The 18,412-nt window shown below is 45.0% G+C and overlaps 2 protein-coding genes across 2 annotated transcripts in view; both read left to right on the top strand.

Moving 5' to 3' along the window:
* Positions 1-421: 421 nt before the first annotated feature.
* On the top strand, positions 422-8,225 carry drc8 (dynein regulatory complex subunit 8; the record flags this gene model as incomplete). The annotated part of the gene is made up of 7 exons (XM_084446743.1): positions 422-446; positions 567-651; positions 811-883; positions 5,278-5,357; positions 7,609-7,651; positions 7,842-7,908; positions 8,107-8,225. The coding sequence occupies 7 exons, from the start codon at positions 422-424 to the stop codon at positions 8,223-8,225; spliced, it is 492 nt and encodes a 163-aa protein (XP_084302869.1).
* Positions 8,226-9,725: 1,500 nt separating this feature from the next.
* Positions 9,726-18,412, top strand: part of kif26ba (kinesin family member 26Ba) — a gene marked incomplete at both ends in the record, with an annotated part of 114,563 nt that continues 105,876 nt past the window's right edge. Inside the window, 2 exon segments of the mRNA XM_084446453.1 lie at positions 9,726-9,785; positions 10,050-10,439. Coding sequence (XP_084302579.1) covers positions 9,726-9,785; positions 10,050-10,439 — 450 coding nt within the window.

Here is an 18,412-nt window from a genome sequence, read left to right as displayed (position 1 = left end):
ATTATTAGTGTATCAGCGAAAGAACTCCCATGGGTCTGGCGTTGAGACGAGCGGGTAGCAGTCGTCCAGAATTTGCACTGCGCTAAGTCCAGTCCGCTCCCTTCCGCAGCACGACAGCATCTGATCTGACATCTGCGCCGCGAGCCTGCCAGCTGAACTACTATACCCCTACCGTAACGAACATAATAAACCAGAAAGTACCAACAGACAGTTTCGATTTTTATTATGTACGTTTTAGGTAGCTAGCCAAACAAAGTAGCTTAAAAAATGGAAATTCGTACGTAAAACACGAGTGACAAGTGATTTGAGACAATAGTGATAACATTTATATTATATATAGCTGGGCGAAAAACCTGTAACTACCATCATGCCAATACTGGCCACACGGTATCCAAGCAACGGTAGCTAAATAAATAAAAACATGGCGGAAGACAAGGATAGTGCAGGTGAGAAGAAGGCTCCAAAACGTTTCAAAAGCTTTGTTGTCTTGTATAAGAAAATGAAAAATCGTTAACCGCTATACTGATACACATGCATTATAACTGCTCATTTCTTCTGTGTGGCAGAGGCCATTGTGTCCGAAGTTCACAGGAAGATTAGCGAAGCTTTTGATGTGTTTGACCATGAGTTCAATAAGACAGTGGACGTCCGGTGAGCAAAAAAGCAAGTGTGTGTGTGTGTGTGTGTGCGTGCGTGCGTGCGTGCGTGCGTGTGTGTGTGTGTGAGAGAGAGAGAGAGAGAGAGAGAGAGAGATGTATGTGTGTTTTGGTATTGAAACATTGTTCTGTTTTTCTGTTTCTTTTTACAAAGAGAGATTGGTACCATCATCCGCTCGCTGGGCTGCTTTCCTACTGAGGGAGAATTACATGACATCATTGCAGAGGTGAGATGAAGAACAGCTTCACTATTAGGCTAGGCAATCTGTGAGAAAATGTCAACAAGCCCAGAAAATGTCACCCAGCCCAGGAGTAATTACAGCAGAAATTATTTTTGTTGTATTCAGCTCATAACATCTTCCTTAATGAAACCTTCCTTTAACATCCTACTAAAAGTGGTGGAACATCACTGTCAAAATTGGCATTGACATAGGTCCAAAAACGGAAAACTGTCCATTTTACTGATACACAAAAGTTTATCATTTGTTCTGGTCATAGGAATGCTGAAACCTGCAATAATACTTGTTTCTATAAATCTGCAGTTTAAATCAGCATCAGATGCTGATTTAAACTGCAGATTAATCAGGTGCTTATATGGGTGGCTTTTCACTAAAGTGCATAAAAATTTTATCTGGCGATTTCGAGTCCAATGATTAAGTTGTAGAGCATGCTATGCCATACCCATACAAGCAATATGAATTCCATCTGGCCATTGCACAGCAATCAAATGCATTTTAGCCACTTTTAAGCATTTTGGCTTGTTATATTTGGCTCGCCACCCTGTGGCCAATTCGCTTCATCTTTTTCCAGTGGCCATTAGGCATTCCCTCGTACCACTGTACCAGGTTTCAGAAAAAATTGCATGACGGTTAGGTCTAAACCGGGAATGAGCTAGCGCCCCCATTTTGTTTGATCGGGCCAATAATGGAGGACTAGCCTCCTATTAAAGGTGGTGATCTCCATACAAAGTTTAGTGGTGTTCGTGCAGCCGCTCAGAACTCATACACCTTCATGTGAAAAGCCATGCCCTCTGCAATATTAATTGGCTCATAGTGGCTCTTTTAATCAACTTTTCAAAATTTTGCAGAGATGGAACTTTAGATATAGGTCCCTAGATTGTGTCGACCACATTCCGTGCAGATTGGTGAAATTTCCTAGGAGGAGATAGATTTTAAGCATTTTTCAAAAGATTAAAAATGGCGGAAAATCTACATAACCAGAAGTTATGAGTTCTTGAGGCAAATGTGTTCCTTGTGAGGAGAGGCATATGTTTTCAAAGTTCAGACCTCTAGGTCTGCCTGTTCTGAGTTTGTCATTTCAAACGGTTGCTATAGTGCCTGTGCCACCCTTTGGCGAATTGATGTGAGACTTGTTCAATGGCTTCATGGCACAATTATAATAATAATACTACCAATTACGGTGCTTGGCCCCTAATTATTTTTTGTTGTATTCAGCTCATGAAACTCTCCCATTTAACCAAAAGTCCATGGTCCATAAGTGGTGGAATATTGTCAAAATTGGCATGATTTGTGCATCTATCTATCTATCTATCTATCTATCTATCTATCTATCTATCTATCTATCTATCTGTCTGTCTGTCTGTCTGTCTAATCCAATTCATGTTTATTGGATGTTTCCTGTATTATAAGGAAAGCTGAAACCTGAAATACATATTTATTTGTATAAATCTGCAGTTTAAATCAGTGGCGTTGTGCCCATTGACTCAGGATGCCCTTATGCAAAGAAAATACAGTATATTCTCCCATATATTAACTGCCATTATAGTATGTAAAATATATGAAGGAAATATACAGAATAATATATGACACATACATAATATATTGAATAATACATAAGGAATTTACGCTTTTTATATATTGCAGTATATTGGAAAATATAACCATTAGTTTCCTATATATGGAAATGTATTGTTTGATATATTACATTATGTTTTCCAATATTGGTGCGTGTCCAGATTTAAATAAAGGACAGTGCCTCGGGACCAGCTTTTTGCCGCCTAGTCCACCTACCCTGGCTAGTGCGGTGTTTTAGCTTTTTTCAATTCTATCGCAATATATTTTTGTTTTATAAAGTACGTGCCCACCCAACATAACATGACCAACAAAAACAAACTATATTTTAAACATAGAATTGTGCCTAATATAGCCAACGCACCCCATAACTTTATACTGTACCTCTGCTGTTCACATATGATTCACGAGTCTCGCATTGGCACAACAGCTGTCAGTGACTTGGGCAAGACACAGCTCAAACATAATCAAACAGATGAGTGGACAGGTAATAAGTAAGTCTCCTCCATTTGTTATCAGACAGTTTGATAGAGAACCTTTACTGCGCTTTGTAGTATTATAGGGAAAATCCAATGAATATTGGGAATGTTGTCACTGTACATACAGGGCTAAAAGGGTTATTTGGGTAATGTTGGGTTAGCCCAGGCAGTAAGAGCTAGCAAGCCTCAAACTATCAACAATGGCATTGTTGGTCTAGGCGGGGTTGATCAGTCACTAACACTACTTTCCCTCTCCCATCTTCCTCCCAGGGCCAAACCTCTACATTAGCACCGGCTTGCTTTTCAATACAGAACTGTTAATTCACAAACTGGCCTACCTGTCACCTGTGACGCAACAGCACTGCATGCGCTGTCACTCCTTCCAGCTGACCGGTGGCCAGCCCAAGTGTGCTGTCCTCAGCGTAGGTTCTCCTTCAGTTTTTATAGTCCAACCCAGCACCACGTCAGGTCTGGTCACCAGTGCAGAGCAGAACATCCTCTTCACTGAGAGTGATACTGCAAAAGTCCCTCAAATATCAGGAAACAAATCAGAAAAACAGTCAAAACCAAATCAAAACCGGTGCAGCAACAAACAGTTCAAACCTCCCGCATCCTCCTGGATGTCAAATGTCATCCAAGGCCTCTGTCCTACGCCATGTGCATGGATACAAATGTCCTGACGCCTGGCTCAGTCTGGCAAAAACCATGTGACCATCCCAACCAAGCTTTGCGCATCACGCTTGTATCAGCTGGCAAAGAAATATCTTCACACTCTTGCAACGTCTGTGACTGCCCTGTGAAAGAGCCCTTGTCTATTGTATGCACTATGCAATGCTGAAAATGTAGACAAAACAACATTTGCATTTATTTCTCATCATTAATTAATGCCAATCAGAATAATGTACAAATGATCCAAACTTACATAGTTTATACCTTGGACACTTGGAGACAAGATGTATGATTCATGCGCTTTTTTTAGGGGCCAGGCAGCGTAGCTGCCGGAACCCTATTGTATTTGCCTATATTATTATTATTAATATTATTATTATTATTCTCCATCTTCCACTGAAGTCTGACTTCCCGTGGACAAAAAATCACCACACTTTGCACATAGCTCCAGTACTATACCCAAAGTCCTCAACCTGCATTGTAGGTCAATAAAGCTGAAGGTGGCGCTACAGCAACAGTCTAAAATTTAAAACTTAATTTAAAAAAAAAAATCATAACAAATAAGACATAGGTGCTATCACTGTAAAACCACCATGTCAATGTAGTCCCAAGTGAGACAAAACTTTCATACGCCCTGACCTTGTAGGAATTTTGAAGTCCATCACTCTGATTTTTTCATAAACTGTAAAACCTATCAAACCTATATCCTCCACATTTTTTGTTCAATTGACACAAAAATTGATATACTGTATCTTCAGACTGTCCTTACCAAACGATCCTCACAGATTGTAATATGAAAAATTGAGCCCACAGCACATCAAAAAGTTTTACTGTTAACAGATCTGTATACAGTTCCTATTAATTCTCGCCAAATCAATGTCTGATCATCCTCATAAAACGTGACAACATTGGCCACATATCCAAGATGTAGTGTGTTTTTTTTCAGAATTTTATCTCAAAAATTAAATTTTTAAAAATTTGTTTAATTCTGTCCTCTGAAACCAACACTTCATACCGAGAAAACTACATTACCCACAATCCAACGCAAGCTCCACGAATCGGAGACATCGCTGTTGGCAACCCTACCCAACCCCCGCCGAGGATTACAATGACTAAATCGATTGATTGGCAACTGACTGAGTACACAGCTGCTGAAGTTAATGTTCAATTATGAAGAAAAGCAAACAAAACCTGTAAAAATTAATTAACATATCTCATCCCACATTTTTCAATAAATTAACACCAAACTTGCTACACTGGATCTTCAGACTGTAATTCACAAACTCATTGACCAGATCGTTGAATTATCAAAATCGAGCTTACAATGCATCAAAATGTTTTACAAATGTTTTACGATACGATACGAATGTACAAAATGAACATTGGAATGTCAACTTTCTTGTTGTCCTCCTATTCTCTCGCTTATTGCTCCTAAACTTGTCGGAAATTGCCTGGCCCCGCCTCATCGCTGCGTAGCAGCTTTAATTTTGTTTTGTTTTTTACACATCGACACAGTTCATGACAGAACTGTTATTGAATAAGTGATCACAGATGAGGGTGGGCTCATTTGTATTGTGTCCAAGCTTCGTTCCCCCAATCATACCTATGGATATAACTTTGCAACTGACCTGGTATGTATTCATCTCCCAACCCCTGTCACAGATAGAGGAAGAGGAGCCAACAGGCTACATCCGCTTTGAGAAGTTCCTGCCAACCATGACCAAGGTTCTGATGGAGCGCAAGTCAGTCCCTCTGTGTCCTGTGTTGCCTGTGTGTGTGTGTGTGTGTGTGTGTGTGTGTGTGTATGGGGTGTGATTCGTGCCAGCGTAACAAACACTCAGTGCTTTCGTCGCCTGCATTGCGTGTATAAAGCATGGATGTATTATATAAACTGGATACAGCCACTCCATTCACTGGCCGCTATCAACAATGAAGCCCTATTGAACCGCGCCATCTTGGCAAAATTTGTAGTCATTTGACTATTTCCGGTTACTTTTGACTTGCGCAGTTGAGCTTCTCTGGCCTTCCTGTTACTTTTGACTTGCGCAGTTGAGCTTCTCTGGCCGACGCGCGTCCACGAAAAAGTTCACATTTCTAACGTTAGAGAGATAAATGTAGGCTATGGTTATGTTAATAAAGCTAACAATGATGTTGTAACATGCATGCAGCACTGCCGATCTGATCTGAACGATTGATTCATTATTACCATGGATCGGTATTGGGATTGATCAAGGGCGAGTGTGAAATAGCAGCCACGAACTCAGCGGGTTTTCCGAGATGCGGTAGCCGCGGCCAGAGCTCCTGCTGGCGGGGAGTGAAGCTCTTCAACTCGCCTGTCACTGGCTCCCTGGAGGAATTTAGCCTGGCTGCAATAACGTTATCGCGAACGGAATGAATACCATCTACTAGCAAACAAAACATGTTCAATTATATTTAACTTGTTAAAACTAAGATGCCAGGATCAAAAAATAATTTCTCCAATTGATATATTTGACAAAAACAGGTTAATATGCAAGCCGGTTTTCATTGCTAAATCAAAGCGGGGAGAGCAGAGGGAGCCGGGAACGTGCGTCTACATTTCAGAGAAATGTGAACTTTTTCGTGGACGCGCGTCGGCCAGAGAAGCTCAACTGCGCAAGTCAAAAGTAACCGGAAATAGCCAAGTGACTACAAATCTAGCCAAGATGGCGCGGTTCAATAGGCCTTCACTTTAGATTTCGATTCCTGGGGGCTTGGTGACGTGTCAAAACTGCCGTGCCATTTTTGCGCACATGCATGTAACGTTTGCACGCTCGTGTTAAGTCAGCGGGCACTAGAAGCTGCGAGCGGGGCTCATTTGTCCATATTGAATAAAAATTAATAATATTTATTTGCACTCAATCAAATTCCAGGACCCTCCTTGCATAACTTTTCCTAGATATGTGTCGTTTTATCTCCACTATCGCTACATTTTCAAATAGGTTGTGGCTGTTCGAACTGGTGCTGACGGTGCTGCAGCGCCCTCTATTGACAAGAAACACGTGTATCTGAACATTTGTTTTAAATTGCGAAGAAAGAGTCATTCAGATATTAGGCTTTATTAAAAACAAGTTGCTTAACATGTGCGAATTCCATTTATTGAGAATGCATTCGCAATGGGCAAGGACGAGATTAGAACCAGCTATGATTTAAAGGCAACTGATCTTACACGTGCGGCCGCTAACACGTCTGCTGCGCTAGCAAGGCACTGGCACGTTTGACACGTCGCTATGCAATTTCTGCACACATTACAAGCGAACGTACGTACGTTCATCTATGATTTTACCAAACTGTCATGTGTAGTGTTGGTGTCGCATATTTGAGGCGCATCTAACCTGTAGTGTTGCCGTCACGCACACGATGCGCAATTCGTGTAAACAACATGTGCACAGCGTCTGCGTGACAGGTACGTTACAGCTATGAGACGTCTGTCTCTCCATTGTTTGTCAATGGAAATTATACACGTGCGTTTAGACGTTTGATGTCATCGCGTCTTCTTAAGTAGGCGCAAGTCAAGCGTTTCAGTATGGTGTGCTGGCACTAATCACACCCCATAGTGTGTGTGTGTGTGTGTGTGTGTGTGTGTGTGTGTGTGTGTGTGTGTGTGTGTGTGTGTGTGCGTGTGCACGTGCACGTGTGTTTAATAGGTGTCACTCGTTGGTCTTGCTTCCACCCTCAATAGACCCTCGCTGGGTTTGATCTTGGCTCCACATGACCACCTCCCATAAACACCATTCTAGCCAGCCAAGCCACCTAAAAGCTAGCTATTGTATACTGAGGAGTGAGTTTAGCCAATTGAACTTGGTTACATGTGTGTGTTGAAATGTGTGTTGTGTGTGTCCACTGTGTTAAGATCATAGACATGTACAGTACGTACCTCTATCCTGTGTGTGTGTGTGTGTGTGTGTGTGTGTGTGTGTGTGTGTGTGCGTGTGTGTGTGTGTGTCAAAATGTTTGTTCTGTGTTTGTGTGCAGGTTCCGACCCATCCCTGAGGACCTGCTGCTCCAGGCCTTTGAGGTGATTACATCCAGACCTTGGTCCAGACTTGTAAGATGCTGGGTCCAGACCAGTGATTGGTCCAGACTTGTAAGATCCTTGGTCCAGACCAGTGATTGGTCCAGACTTGTACGGTCCTGGGTCCAGACCACTGATTGGTCCAGGCTTGTAGGTACCTATGTTCTAACTGGTATTCCTGCCTCCTCCCCAGGTTCTGGATCAACAGAAAAAAGGACACCTGGAACCAGAGGAGCTCACCAAGTACATGACTCAAGAAGGTACATTAGAACCTAAAAAAGCATGTTCTCATGTTCTCAATCTAGAGCAGCTTAATGACAAACCTCTCTTGCTGAATTAGACCACTGCAGCTGTATGGTTTTGCAATGTGGTCTTCTCTCTCTCTCACTCACTCTCTCTATCTCTCTCTCTCTCTCTCTCTCTCTCTCTCTCTCTCTTTCTCTCCCCCCTCCCTTCAGGGGAGCCCTTCACCCAGGAGGAGATGGAGGAGATGCTGTCTGCAGCCCTGGACCCAGACAAGAATGTGGTTTTCTACAAGGACTTTGTTAGCATGATGACTGTGGATGACCACAGATAGAGACAGAGAGAGCTGCTTGGATCACAACTTTCTGAGACTATAAAATAACTAAAAATTAATTTGTTTATCCATGCATTCATCCATTTGTTACTCTGTGTGTATGTATGTATGTGTGTGTGTGTGTGTGTGTGTGTGTGTGTGTGTGTGTGTGTGTGTGTGTGTGTGTGTGCGTGTGTGCGTGAGTGTGTTGAGGTAGGGAGTCTTGTGGATTAAATAAACCAGCTGTCCTGTTCTTGCTGAACTATGCCTGTCTTAGTCTCTCATAGCCAGACCTCCACACTTGTCTTACCACAGCACCGGAGACAGGTCTGGCTGGACATATCACCATTCTGCAATAGGGGGGGGGGGGAACGCAGTATTTCTTTAAACCAATCACAGTCGTCTTGGGCGGAGCCAGCCCCGGTTTCAGTAAATGGACATGGCAACGACCATTTTATAATTATTTTGAATTCTATAGTCGCATCTATCAACCTTCCAAGTCCACCTTGTTCTTTGACTGTCTCCGGCATAGTTACTTGGTGACGCCAGGTGGCGCTGTGTATCTACAAAACAAAACCTGCTACACGGTCACTCAAGTTCATTCACCAGCAGAGCAGTCGGATATGCTCTCATCACCACACACGTAGAGCAGTCTTGTTGAACTGTTGGAGCAAATAGAAATAGGCTACTCTCCTCCGTTTCCGTTGATTGTTTTGAAGTGGGCTGTAATCTAGGATGCAGCGAGCCTAGGCTACTGCTGTTTTTAGTTCTTTCAATAGAACCGTAAGAAATCTATGTCAATCTTGAAGGAGCTGTGGAGACGTTCTACAATATCTGCACGGGGCTGCTAAGCTACGTGGTTATGGAAAATAAAGGCGTTTTGATTGCTGCTTACGCATATTACCAGGCCTAGGCTATTCTCCAGTCAGCATAGACGACTAGAACCCCCCCCCCCCCCCCTAAAAGTTAGCCTGTCAGTCAACCAAACACCCTTATGGTATTGGTCCGCTGATAGGGAGGGTGCAGTAAGGACCCTCCCCCCAGCCAGATGTGCGCGCCTCTCTCCCCAGTCCGCACCGCTGGCCCCACAAGAGCACAGCCTCCGGTAGACAGTCAAACACACGGGCTGCAAGCGGAACACCAGGGCACAGGCTCTGCACGGCTAGCGCTGCGGTGAGGCTGTGCGTCTGTGGCACACCGCGTCGGCTCGCTCCCAGAGACGGACGCTCTCTCTCCGCAAACAGGTGGACCTGTTCGCATGGGGTTTTGAGGATATCAGAGGCCAGCATAGAAGACAGTGGAACTAATTCGTGCGTGTAGCCTAATAATAGGCTGTTGGAGTGGTTACTGTGTTGTGTGATTAATTTTGCCACATGGATATCGAATCTGCGTGATATTGGTTCACGATTGAGACGCCTGCACGGTGGGGCGTGGAATGAATTGAAATCGATTTGGTCTCCTTGGATGTGAAACAACACAAATTTCTTTCCCCCAGTCCCTTTCCCTCTCCTCGCCTCCAACATGACTTCTCTCTCCGGGACCAAAGAGAGGTCTGTGACCAGCAGAAGCAGAAAATACGGGGTAGGCTGCGTCTCTTTTCTCAGATGTAGTCTGTTGTTGGGTAGTTGCGGAGAGCTGGGTCACCTAATCCAAACGTTAACAATATGTAGCCTAGTATAACGAGCAGAATCTTGAACTTATTTTTCTGGTTATAGTTTTTCCTAACGTAAGCTAGCCTGTCGGACCTTTTCACATATTCGCAATAGTCTACATGTCTCTGTTCATAATCCATAATGAAATAAGTTTTCCGTTTTGGGATAACCTAATCTCTTCATGTACCTTTAGATGAACGATACATCCCCGACCAAATCTGCCTCCTTCTCCCCGGAGACGTGGTACAGAAAAGCATACGAGGAATCCCGGACCGGTAGCCGCCCTGCCCCCGAGGGAGCCGGTTCCATGCCCAGCTCCACTGGCACACCCTCTCCGGGATCGGGCACATCTTCCCCGGGGTCGTTCTCGGGGTCCCCTGGGACCATATCTCCGGGGATCGGGACAGGCTCCCCGGGGTCTCTGGGCGGCTCCCCGGGTTTTGGGACAGGGTCACCGGGTTCGGGCAGCGGCAGCTCCCCGGGATCTGAGAGAGGAATATGGTGTGAGAACTGCAACGCTCGACTGGCGGAGCTGAAGCGGCAAGCCTTGAAGCTACTTATCCCTGGTCCCTACTCCAGCAAGGTAAATTAGATCTCCCTGACTTCGTATTTACTCTTGACCCTCTCTGTCCCTCAAACACTATGATTTAAGGCGTATATATTAAACATTTTCAAGATTATAGTTTACACGTCGGCTTATCCACTGGCCGTTGATGGGAGCTGAACCAGTGGCTATCAGTGCGTAATGCTGCGCGAGTGAGCTCCAGCTCACGTCAGCTCGCGCAAGGGCAGCTTATATAGCCCTATCTGAGGAAATCAATCAGTAATTGGCATTATGCCAAAACAAATAGGCCTATGATAGGCTAATTTATTCAGCAAATCTTTATAAGTCCTTTATCCAATCGGGCTCATTGCCCAAATCAATTAGTCCCATACATTGCTTTTACGCATCGTTTTGTAAGAGAATACAATTAATAGATTAACATACGAAATTGATTTTTTGTAATTTTTCTAATTCTTTCAAATACTCCATATACATGGAAATAGTCTAGACTCGAAATGTCTTATTTCCATTGTGGACCATTGGTTCCTGCCCGGTTTCATAGCCTTGCCAATGGTCTACTGCCTTTTTTCTTTCTTTTTTATGTGAAAACACATTCATCAGCCGATTTAGACAGCCTCTTTTCCCACCGGACATGAGAGACGGAAAGGTTTTGTCGTGTGTGCCTAATGGCCATTTTTTTAGTGTAGCCTACAGTACACTGTGCAGTGGATTTAACACTGGCTTGTTGCCAAGTTGGGCTAGGACGTCTGGTGCCAGGCCTGGAAAAATGAACGTAGGCCTATATACCCGGGATACCCGCGGGGTAGAAGTGCTGACTTGGGCTGGCTAAACTACGGAAAGGGGAGGGCTGGGAAGAGTTAATTGGTTACAAATAACAGCATTCTCCTCAGCGCGGGGCGCTACATGTAAACCTGGAGTGAAAAGAGGAAACACGTCATTAAGTTAGCTGTAAAGCCGCGGGGATTCCAGGGCATCATAAAGCCTTAGAAAAGGTCGGTTGGACACAAGAAGTAATTAAAACCGTTTTTCGAGGCTGGTTGGTTACAGCTCACTGGTTTGTGTAATTTGCTCATTCTGGTACCACGGCATGTTGAAAACCACATCCACTAATACCCGACCTTCAATAGCATCTCTCCACTGCTCTAGTCTTCCCTTCTCCATGTTGCCTAGCCTCGCCCAATCAGTAGAGTGACAGGTATTTTTGGATGTAGGTCCCTATTCTGCTATTTGAGGGGAAGCTGATATGTGGGTACCACCTCTTCATGTGGTGTCTTTCTGATTTAGTGCTGCTGATATTAAAGTGTTTTATATTACCCAGCTGTCATGGGACATGGTGTGATATTTCTGTTCTCTGTCATTAGAATGGGTGACTTGGTGAGCCCGTTCAGGTGTTCTCTGTCATCAGAATGGGTGACTTGGTGAGCCGTTCAGGTGTTCTCTGTCATCAGAATGGGTGACTTGGTGAGCCCGTTCAGGTGTTCTCTGTCATCAGAATGGGTGACTTGGTGAGCCCGTTCAGGTGTTCTCTGTCATCAGAATGGGTGACTTGGTGAGCCCGTTCAGGTGTTCTGTCATCAGAATGGGTGACTTGGTGAGCCCATTCAGGGGTGAACAGACTAGAGCGCTCCCCTGAGAGGAGAGGGGTTGCTGGAAGCTGCAGACTGCTGATCTAATGGAACCGTGAGAGTATTTTGGAGTTCTATAAGATGAGGTGGAACTCTAAAACCTCCCAAATCTGGACTTGGATGATCGATCTCCATATTGAATTAGTCAACATCAATAGCAAGAGTTGTCTTGTGCCTGCATGGGCGCTGCAGGACTGGTAGGGGAGATAGGGTGGGAGGATTGTGTGTGTGTGTGTGTGTGTGTGTGTGTGTGGTGTTGGGTTCATATGAAGTTTATGTCTTTCCCAGCCTCCATTGCACCAGAGAAAGAGATAGAGATAAAGATGGAGACAGATGAAGAGAGAGAGACAGAGAGAAAGGGGGAGGGAGGGATATATAGACCTATAAAGAGAGAGAGAGAGAAAGAGAATGAGGAGGAGAGAGAGATAAAAGGGATGAATTAGCAGGTTGTATGTTTGACACACTCCCTGCTAATATCACCCAACACAGCAGACTAGGTGTGGCCCGGCCCAAAGAAAGCAACATTGTGAGTCGGGGGTACCTACCAGAGGGCATTCCATCTGAATTCCATCTGTTCACAATTTAATCTGAAATATCAATTCCATAATTTGAGTTTCAAGGAAACTGTTTCAAATGAAAAATATGGATGAGAAGAAGCTTCCCACAGCCTCTCTTTTCCCAGCCAGGTGCAGGTTTCATGTCTCTGTCTGAGGGAACAGGAACATTTGGATGTTTCTACTGTCGCTAACACAGCTGTGCTGGCGTCCATTAATGTCATGCTAATCATAACCTTCACAGCACAGGCGGAGGAGCGCCCCGCCGGCCCTGCTGTGTTCCAGAACGCCTGCCATGCATACGCAGCAACACTGGCACAACAACACGCTTCTCACACTGGCGTCGGCGACGTAGGAAAATGTCACTGTGTGTGTAATGTCAGTGCCGTGTGTGTCTGGGGGGGCGCAAGGTCATAGGGTCATAGGGTAGGGGACAGAGGAGCAGAGAGACAGACAGACAGACAGACAGACAGACGGGCAGACAGATGGACAGAGTATAGTAGTCCCTAGAGAGCTACAGGGACAGCTGGCTACAGACAGGTAAAGATTTAGAGTGTGCTTACTCATGGACACCCCCCTCCCCACCTTAGACCCCTAGCTAGGGAGAGTGCAAACACTGAGGGCAAGCGAGGCCTACTTCCACGTTTATTGCATACATGTAGGCTAAATTTTAGGTTATAGCTTGAGCCAGGGAGTAATAGACAAGCCATACTATTGCATAGGTTGGACAACTTTAACAGTTAGGGGCTGCATCTGGGATGCGAATCGTGGAATTAGTAGTGCTAGGTAGTAGTTGTAACAACAATAGTGTTTGAATTGTGTGTGAACTAGTCCGATGTTTGGTTGTGTTGTGCCGACATGTTGGCCAAGTATTTGTTTGTAACTAACTTAGGCTAGCATCGTTAGCTTGGCTAACGGTGGCTACCTTTTTGTTGTGGCTAGTGGTGATTAGCTATCTTTTTTGTGTGGCACTACTGAATGAGATGCACACACGGTTGTTTGTGTGTTTGGATGGACAGTGCTTTGAGCAGATCTAGTCTGGCGGTCTTTGGGTGCCTCTTATGCGGTGAATAGTGCCACTAGTTGTTTTGGTGCAGTGGCTACATTCTCTGTTGTCCGAGCTGGATGGGGAGTTCAAGTTTGCTTTGAGTTCCAAAAGTTTTGGTTGGAGTAAATTCTGTTTTGGTACGGTATCTGTGTGCGCATTCAAAATGATGTTTGAACCGGAAGAGTTTCTGGAGAGTAAGGTTACACATGCCCGTCTAGTTGAATTGGATAAGGCCAGTTTGGGAAAACTAGCTGAAAATCTGGGATTTGAGATATCGGAGAGCAGTAAGAAGATATAACTTATACAGTTAATATTATTGAACTGCAGCGACACAGAATGGAGTTCTGAGCAACAACGCGAAGAACAAAGACAACAGCATGAATTGCAAAAACAGCAATACGTTCTTGAGAGAAAGAAGCTTGCTTCCCAGAGAAAGGGTGATAGGTGGCGTCCGCCTACATGACTTCCTCCCGGTGGACGGCCCCCTCCTCGAGATCTGCCGATATTATCTGCTACTATTTTAACAAACCTGGCCATGTTAAATCACAATGTCCCGCGTTACAGAGACGAGACATACCGAAGACGGGGTCTGGTTCCTCTAGTGCGTCTTTGTGTTGTAACATCTTTAGTGAGACACCGCGTGTGGAACCTGCATTCGCCATGAGGGAGGCAGATTGAAGCACGTTTGATGGGTTCCTCTCCAATGGACAGGCGGCCATTGTTGAGGGCAGAGCTGAGACTCCGGTGATGGTTTTGAGGGACACTGCCTCTGGATAGTCGGTCTTGGTGGCAGGCGTGGTCGATCTGCCTGAGGCAGCAGTCCTGGGAACATTAGTTCCTATTGAGGGTTTTTCGGGGAGCTTTTAGTGCTATACCCTTGTACCGACTGTTTGTGAGAACTAATGTTTTTAAAGGGTATGTTCAAATGGGAGTTGTTCCTGCACTACCAGTGAAAGAGGTTACCTTTTTGCTAGGAAACGATCTGGCCAGAAACCAAGTCCTAGTTACTCCTGTGTTGTCATCTTCCCTGTGTGAGATAGAAGAGACACGTGTATTAGAGGGAGAGTTCCCCAAAGTTTTCTGTCTGTGCTGTGACTCGCTCTCCGATGTGGTCTGCTTGCCAGGTATCCAAGGATAATCTACATCAAGCCCAGGCTCGAATGAAGGCTCAGGTGGATACCAAAGCTGTGGAGACATTTTTTGAGGTTGGCGACCAAGTGTTGGCTGGTTTGAGTGCCGTGTTTTGTGGTCCCTATACCATCATTAAGAAGGTGGGGACTAGGAACTATGTGATGAGCACACCGGAGGGTCGGAGACAGACTCGGCTTTGCCAAGTGAACTTGTTAAAATGGTATCATGGCCGTCCCCGGTGGATTGTGAAGCTATGGGGGTGAATGTGGAGGATGGTCGAGAAAGGGTGGAGACCGTAGGGTTTCGACTAGGGAACTCTGAATCTCTGAGGAGCATGGGGGTTCACCTAGGGCACCTACAGTGTATCTGCAGAGTGGAATGCTGCATTTAGAGAACTAGTGTCAGATTTTCCTAGATGTTTCTGGACGTATCTCTATGGTGGCTCATGATGTAGATGTAGGAGGAGCTGAGCCTATCAAACAACACCCTTATAGGCTAGCTCCATCCAAGTTAAATGTTAAATGGACTGCACTTATATAGTGCTTTTCCACCTTAGCGGCACTCAAAGCGCTTTACAATGGCCTCTCATTCACCCATTCACACACACATTCACACAGCAATGGCGGTAGCTGCCATGCAAGGCGCTAACCTGCTCATTGGGAGCAATTTTGGGGTTAGGTGTCTTGCTCAGGGACACTTCGACATGTGGACAGTCGGAGCTGGGATTCAAACCACTGACCCTTCGATCATTGAACGACCCGCTCTACCAACTGAGCTACAGCCGCCCCATAAATTAACAGTTTTGAGAAAAGAGCTGTCCTACTGTACATGCTTGAGATTGGAGCAGGCAAAGTGAGTGGAGTTCATCGGTTGTGTTAGTTCCGAAACCGAATGGTACGTCCAGGCCATGTATTGACTACAGAAAGGAAAACCTGGTGTCTAAGGCAAACTCTTTTCCTATTCCTCGTTTAGAGGACTGCATTGATCAAATTGAGAGAGCGCAGAGAGAGAGAGTTCAAATTGGATCTGTTAAAAGGATATTGGCAGGTGGCACTAACACCCAGGGCCAAAGAGATCTCAGCTTTTGTTACTCCCGATGGATTGTATGTGTGCAGTGTGTTACCGTTTGGTATGAAGAATGCTCTGGCGACCTTTCAAAGGCTAATGAATACCATTAAAGTAGGGTTGATTTCAGTAGTCACATATATTGATGATGCGGTTGTGCATAGGAACTCATGGGAGGAGCATCTGGTTCACTTGCGCCAACTCTTTAAAAGGCTGGCTTAGTTATAAATCTATCTAAGTGTGAGTTTGGCATGGGTCAGGTGACTTACTTACAGTAGGTCATCATGTATCCGGGTAAGGCGATGTCCCGTAGGGCAAAGGTAGAGGCCATTTTGGATCTTCCCCAACCCAAGACACGTAAGCAAGTGATGAGAGTGTTGGCTATGGTTTGGTTTTACAGACTGCATTTAAGGGAGTGAAAGCTATCTTGGCATGCGAGCCAGTGCTGATGGCTCCTAACTTCGATGCCCCTTTCAAACTAGCAGTGGCTGCTTGCAACATAGGAGTGGGGTTGATACTGTTACAAGCAGATGCAACCGAGTGTGACAGGCCAGTAGCATACTTTTAAAGGAAGCTGAATGTACACCAGAAGGCTTACTCTGCCATTGAGAAGGAAGTTCTGGGCCTGGTTCTAGCAGTCCAGCACTTTGAGGTATATGTATCGCACTATGGGCGACAGGTCGTGGTTTACATTGACCACAATCAGCGTGTGTTCAGGTGGTCCCTTATCTTGCAACCATACAGTCTGCTCATAAAGCATGTAGCGGGGAGCCGTATCACGTATGCCAGTGGAGGAGCTCACATGAAAATGCTAAGGGATTGCCAGGGAAGTTCCTTTTTGCCTCTAGCTAATTGTTTGGAGGAGGTCCCTTGTTTGGTTTACTGTGCGTCTGGCCGGTGGACAACCTAGGGAACGAGGTGTTTGGGTTTGGCTTATTAGTGGGGTTTTAATATACTTTATTATGCTGAAAAAGAAACAAAAAGAAAAGAAAATATATGCTATGCTATGAGTATATGCTAATGAACAAAAACAGTGATAGTACATTTGACTGTTTTTGCCCTTTCCAAAGGGGGAAGGATGTTATGATATTATGTTATAGATTAGTATGTAGATTGGTATTTAGTATTTAGTATGTATGTAGGCTAGCACTGATGGATCACAGGGCTAAGGGGGCGTGGTTACTTGCTGGGGACCAGGTGTCATGATAAAAGTTTGGAGACACCTGGGACACGGGGCCATCTTGTGAGTGAAGACCTAGCCTTGAGTCAAGTGGACAAACGAAGTAGCTAGCTGCACACACACTCTTGGAGATAGATTATATTTAATAATACTCTTAGGGGCGAATTCACTAAAGGATTGCGCAGCTTTTCCTAACGCAAAGCCTGTGCAAATAAGTCAAAAATAATCTTTGCTATTCACAAAGCCCTCGCAAAGGGTGAAATACGGTGTTAACTGCGTTGCCTTCCTCATAGCGTTTCTCTGCGCCGGTGTTATTAGCGGATATTAAAATTAGGTAATATGGGCGGACAATGTTCCCTTTTCTATGCAAATGAACATTATTGCAAAATCCGCCCAATTCACAAAGATCAGCGCCAATTGCTTCACGCAGTTAAAGTGAAATTAATTCCGTTTTCAGAGACGTGGTGGTATTTAAGCGCAAGGGGTGTGTCATGGCCAGCCTTTCCGCTAATCATGGCAGCAGTGATTGTTGCGAGGCGAATTCGTCATCGCAATGCCAGGCATGTTGTTCGTGAGAGAATATTTAGAAGGTCACTTTTTGATTTAACACTAGAACCACCGCGGCTCACTATATAACTTTATCTGCCAGTAGCCGTTCAATGGACTTACCGTAAGAACGCATCGTTTTTTACGGTATACGGTCGTTTTATTGGCTATGGACTAGCCTACTAGTTGTAGGCTATAGGCTACACGAGTTGATGCGCTCTGCTCTTACGCGCAGTTGAGGCGGCAGCTCAAATACACTTCGCACATATCCTCTGCACCTTGGCAGTGCAACTGCCACGGACAGCTTTGGTGCACTTCGTGCATTGGTAGACAGTTCTGTTCTTGCTGCAGCTTGTCTTCACAATGCAGGTATTTTTTTGGGGGGTATTCTTCTGTGGACACTGCGGGGCGCCGCCGGTAGCTGTTTGGACGCCAGTGCGCGCAGCCCTTTAGTCAACTGGAGGATGAAGTCGCGTCTGGGGAGGCTCTGTAGACTATGCGTCTCTCACCAGTCCCCAGCGAGTCCAAGCTCCCCCAATGAATAATACTTATTTATAATAGCCTACATAGCGCGAAACTGTGCGTATAATAGTCTATACGCGAAACTGCGCATTCCCTATAGCTGTTCATTGAACGGCTGGCGGCCGATATAGGTATTATACATAGCCTACACAATATTTTTTTTATTTGAATGGTCTTGAAAATATTTTGCTTTTGTATCATAGGTGACGGCAGGTATCATCTTCAGCCATGGATGATGACTTCCGTGCGTAATCCTTCCAACGTTGGAGAGGCGGCGTACAACCGGGCTCACATCAGGACGCGCGGTGCGATTGAGTGCA

Source organism: Borostomias antarcticus (assembly GCF_949987555.1).
Source record: "Borostomias antarcticus genome assembly, chromosome: 12".
Lineage (NCBI taxonomy): Eukaryota > Metazoa > Chordata > Actinopteri > Stomiiformes > Stomiidae > Borostomias > Borostomias antarcticus.
Note: the sequence above shows the minus strand (reverse complement) of the source record. Positions and strands in the feature narration are given on the sequence as shown.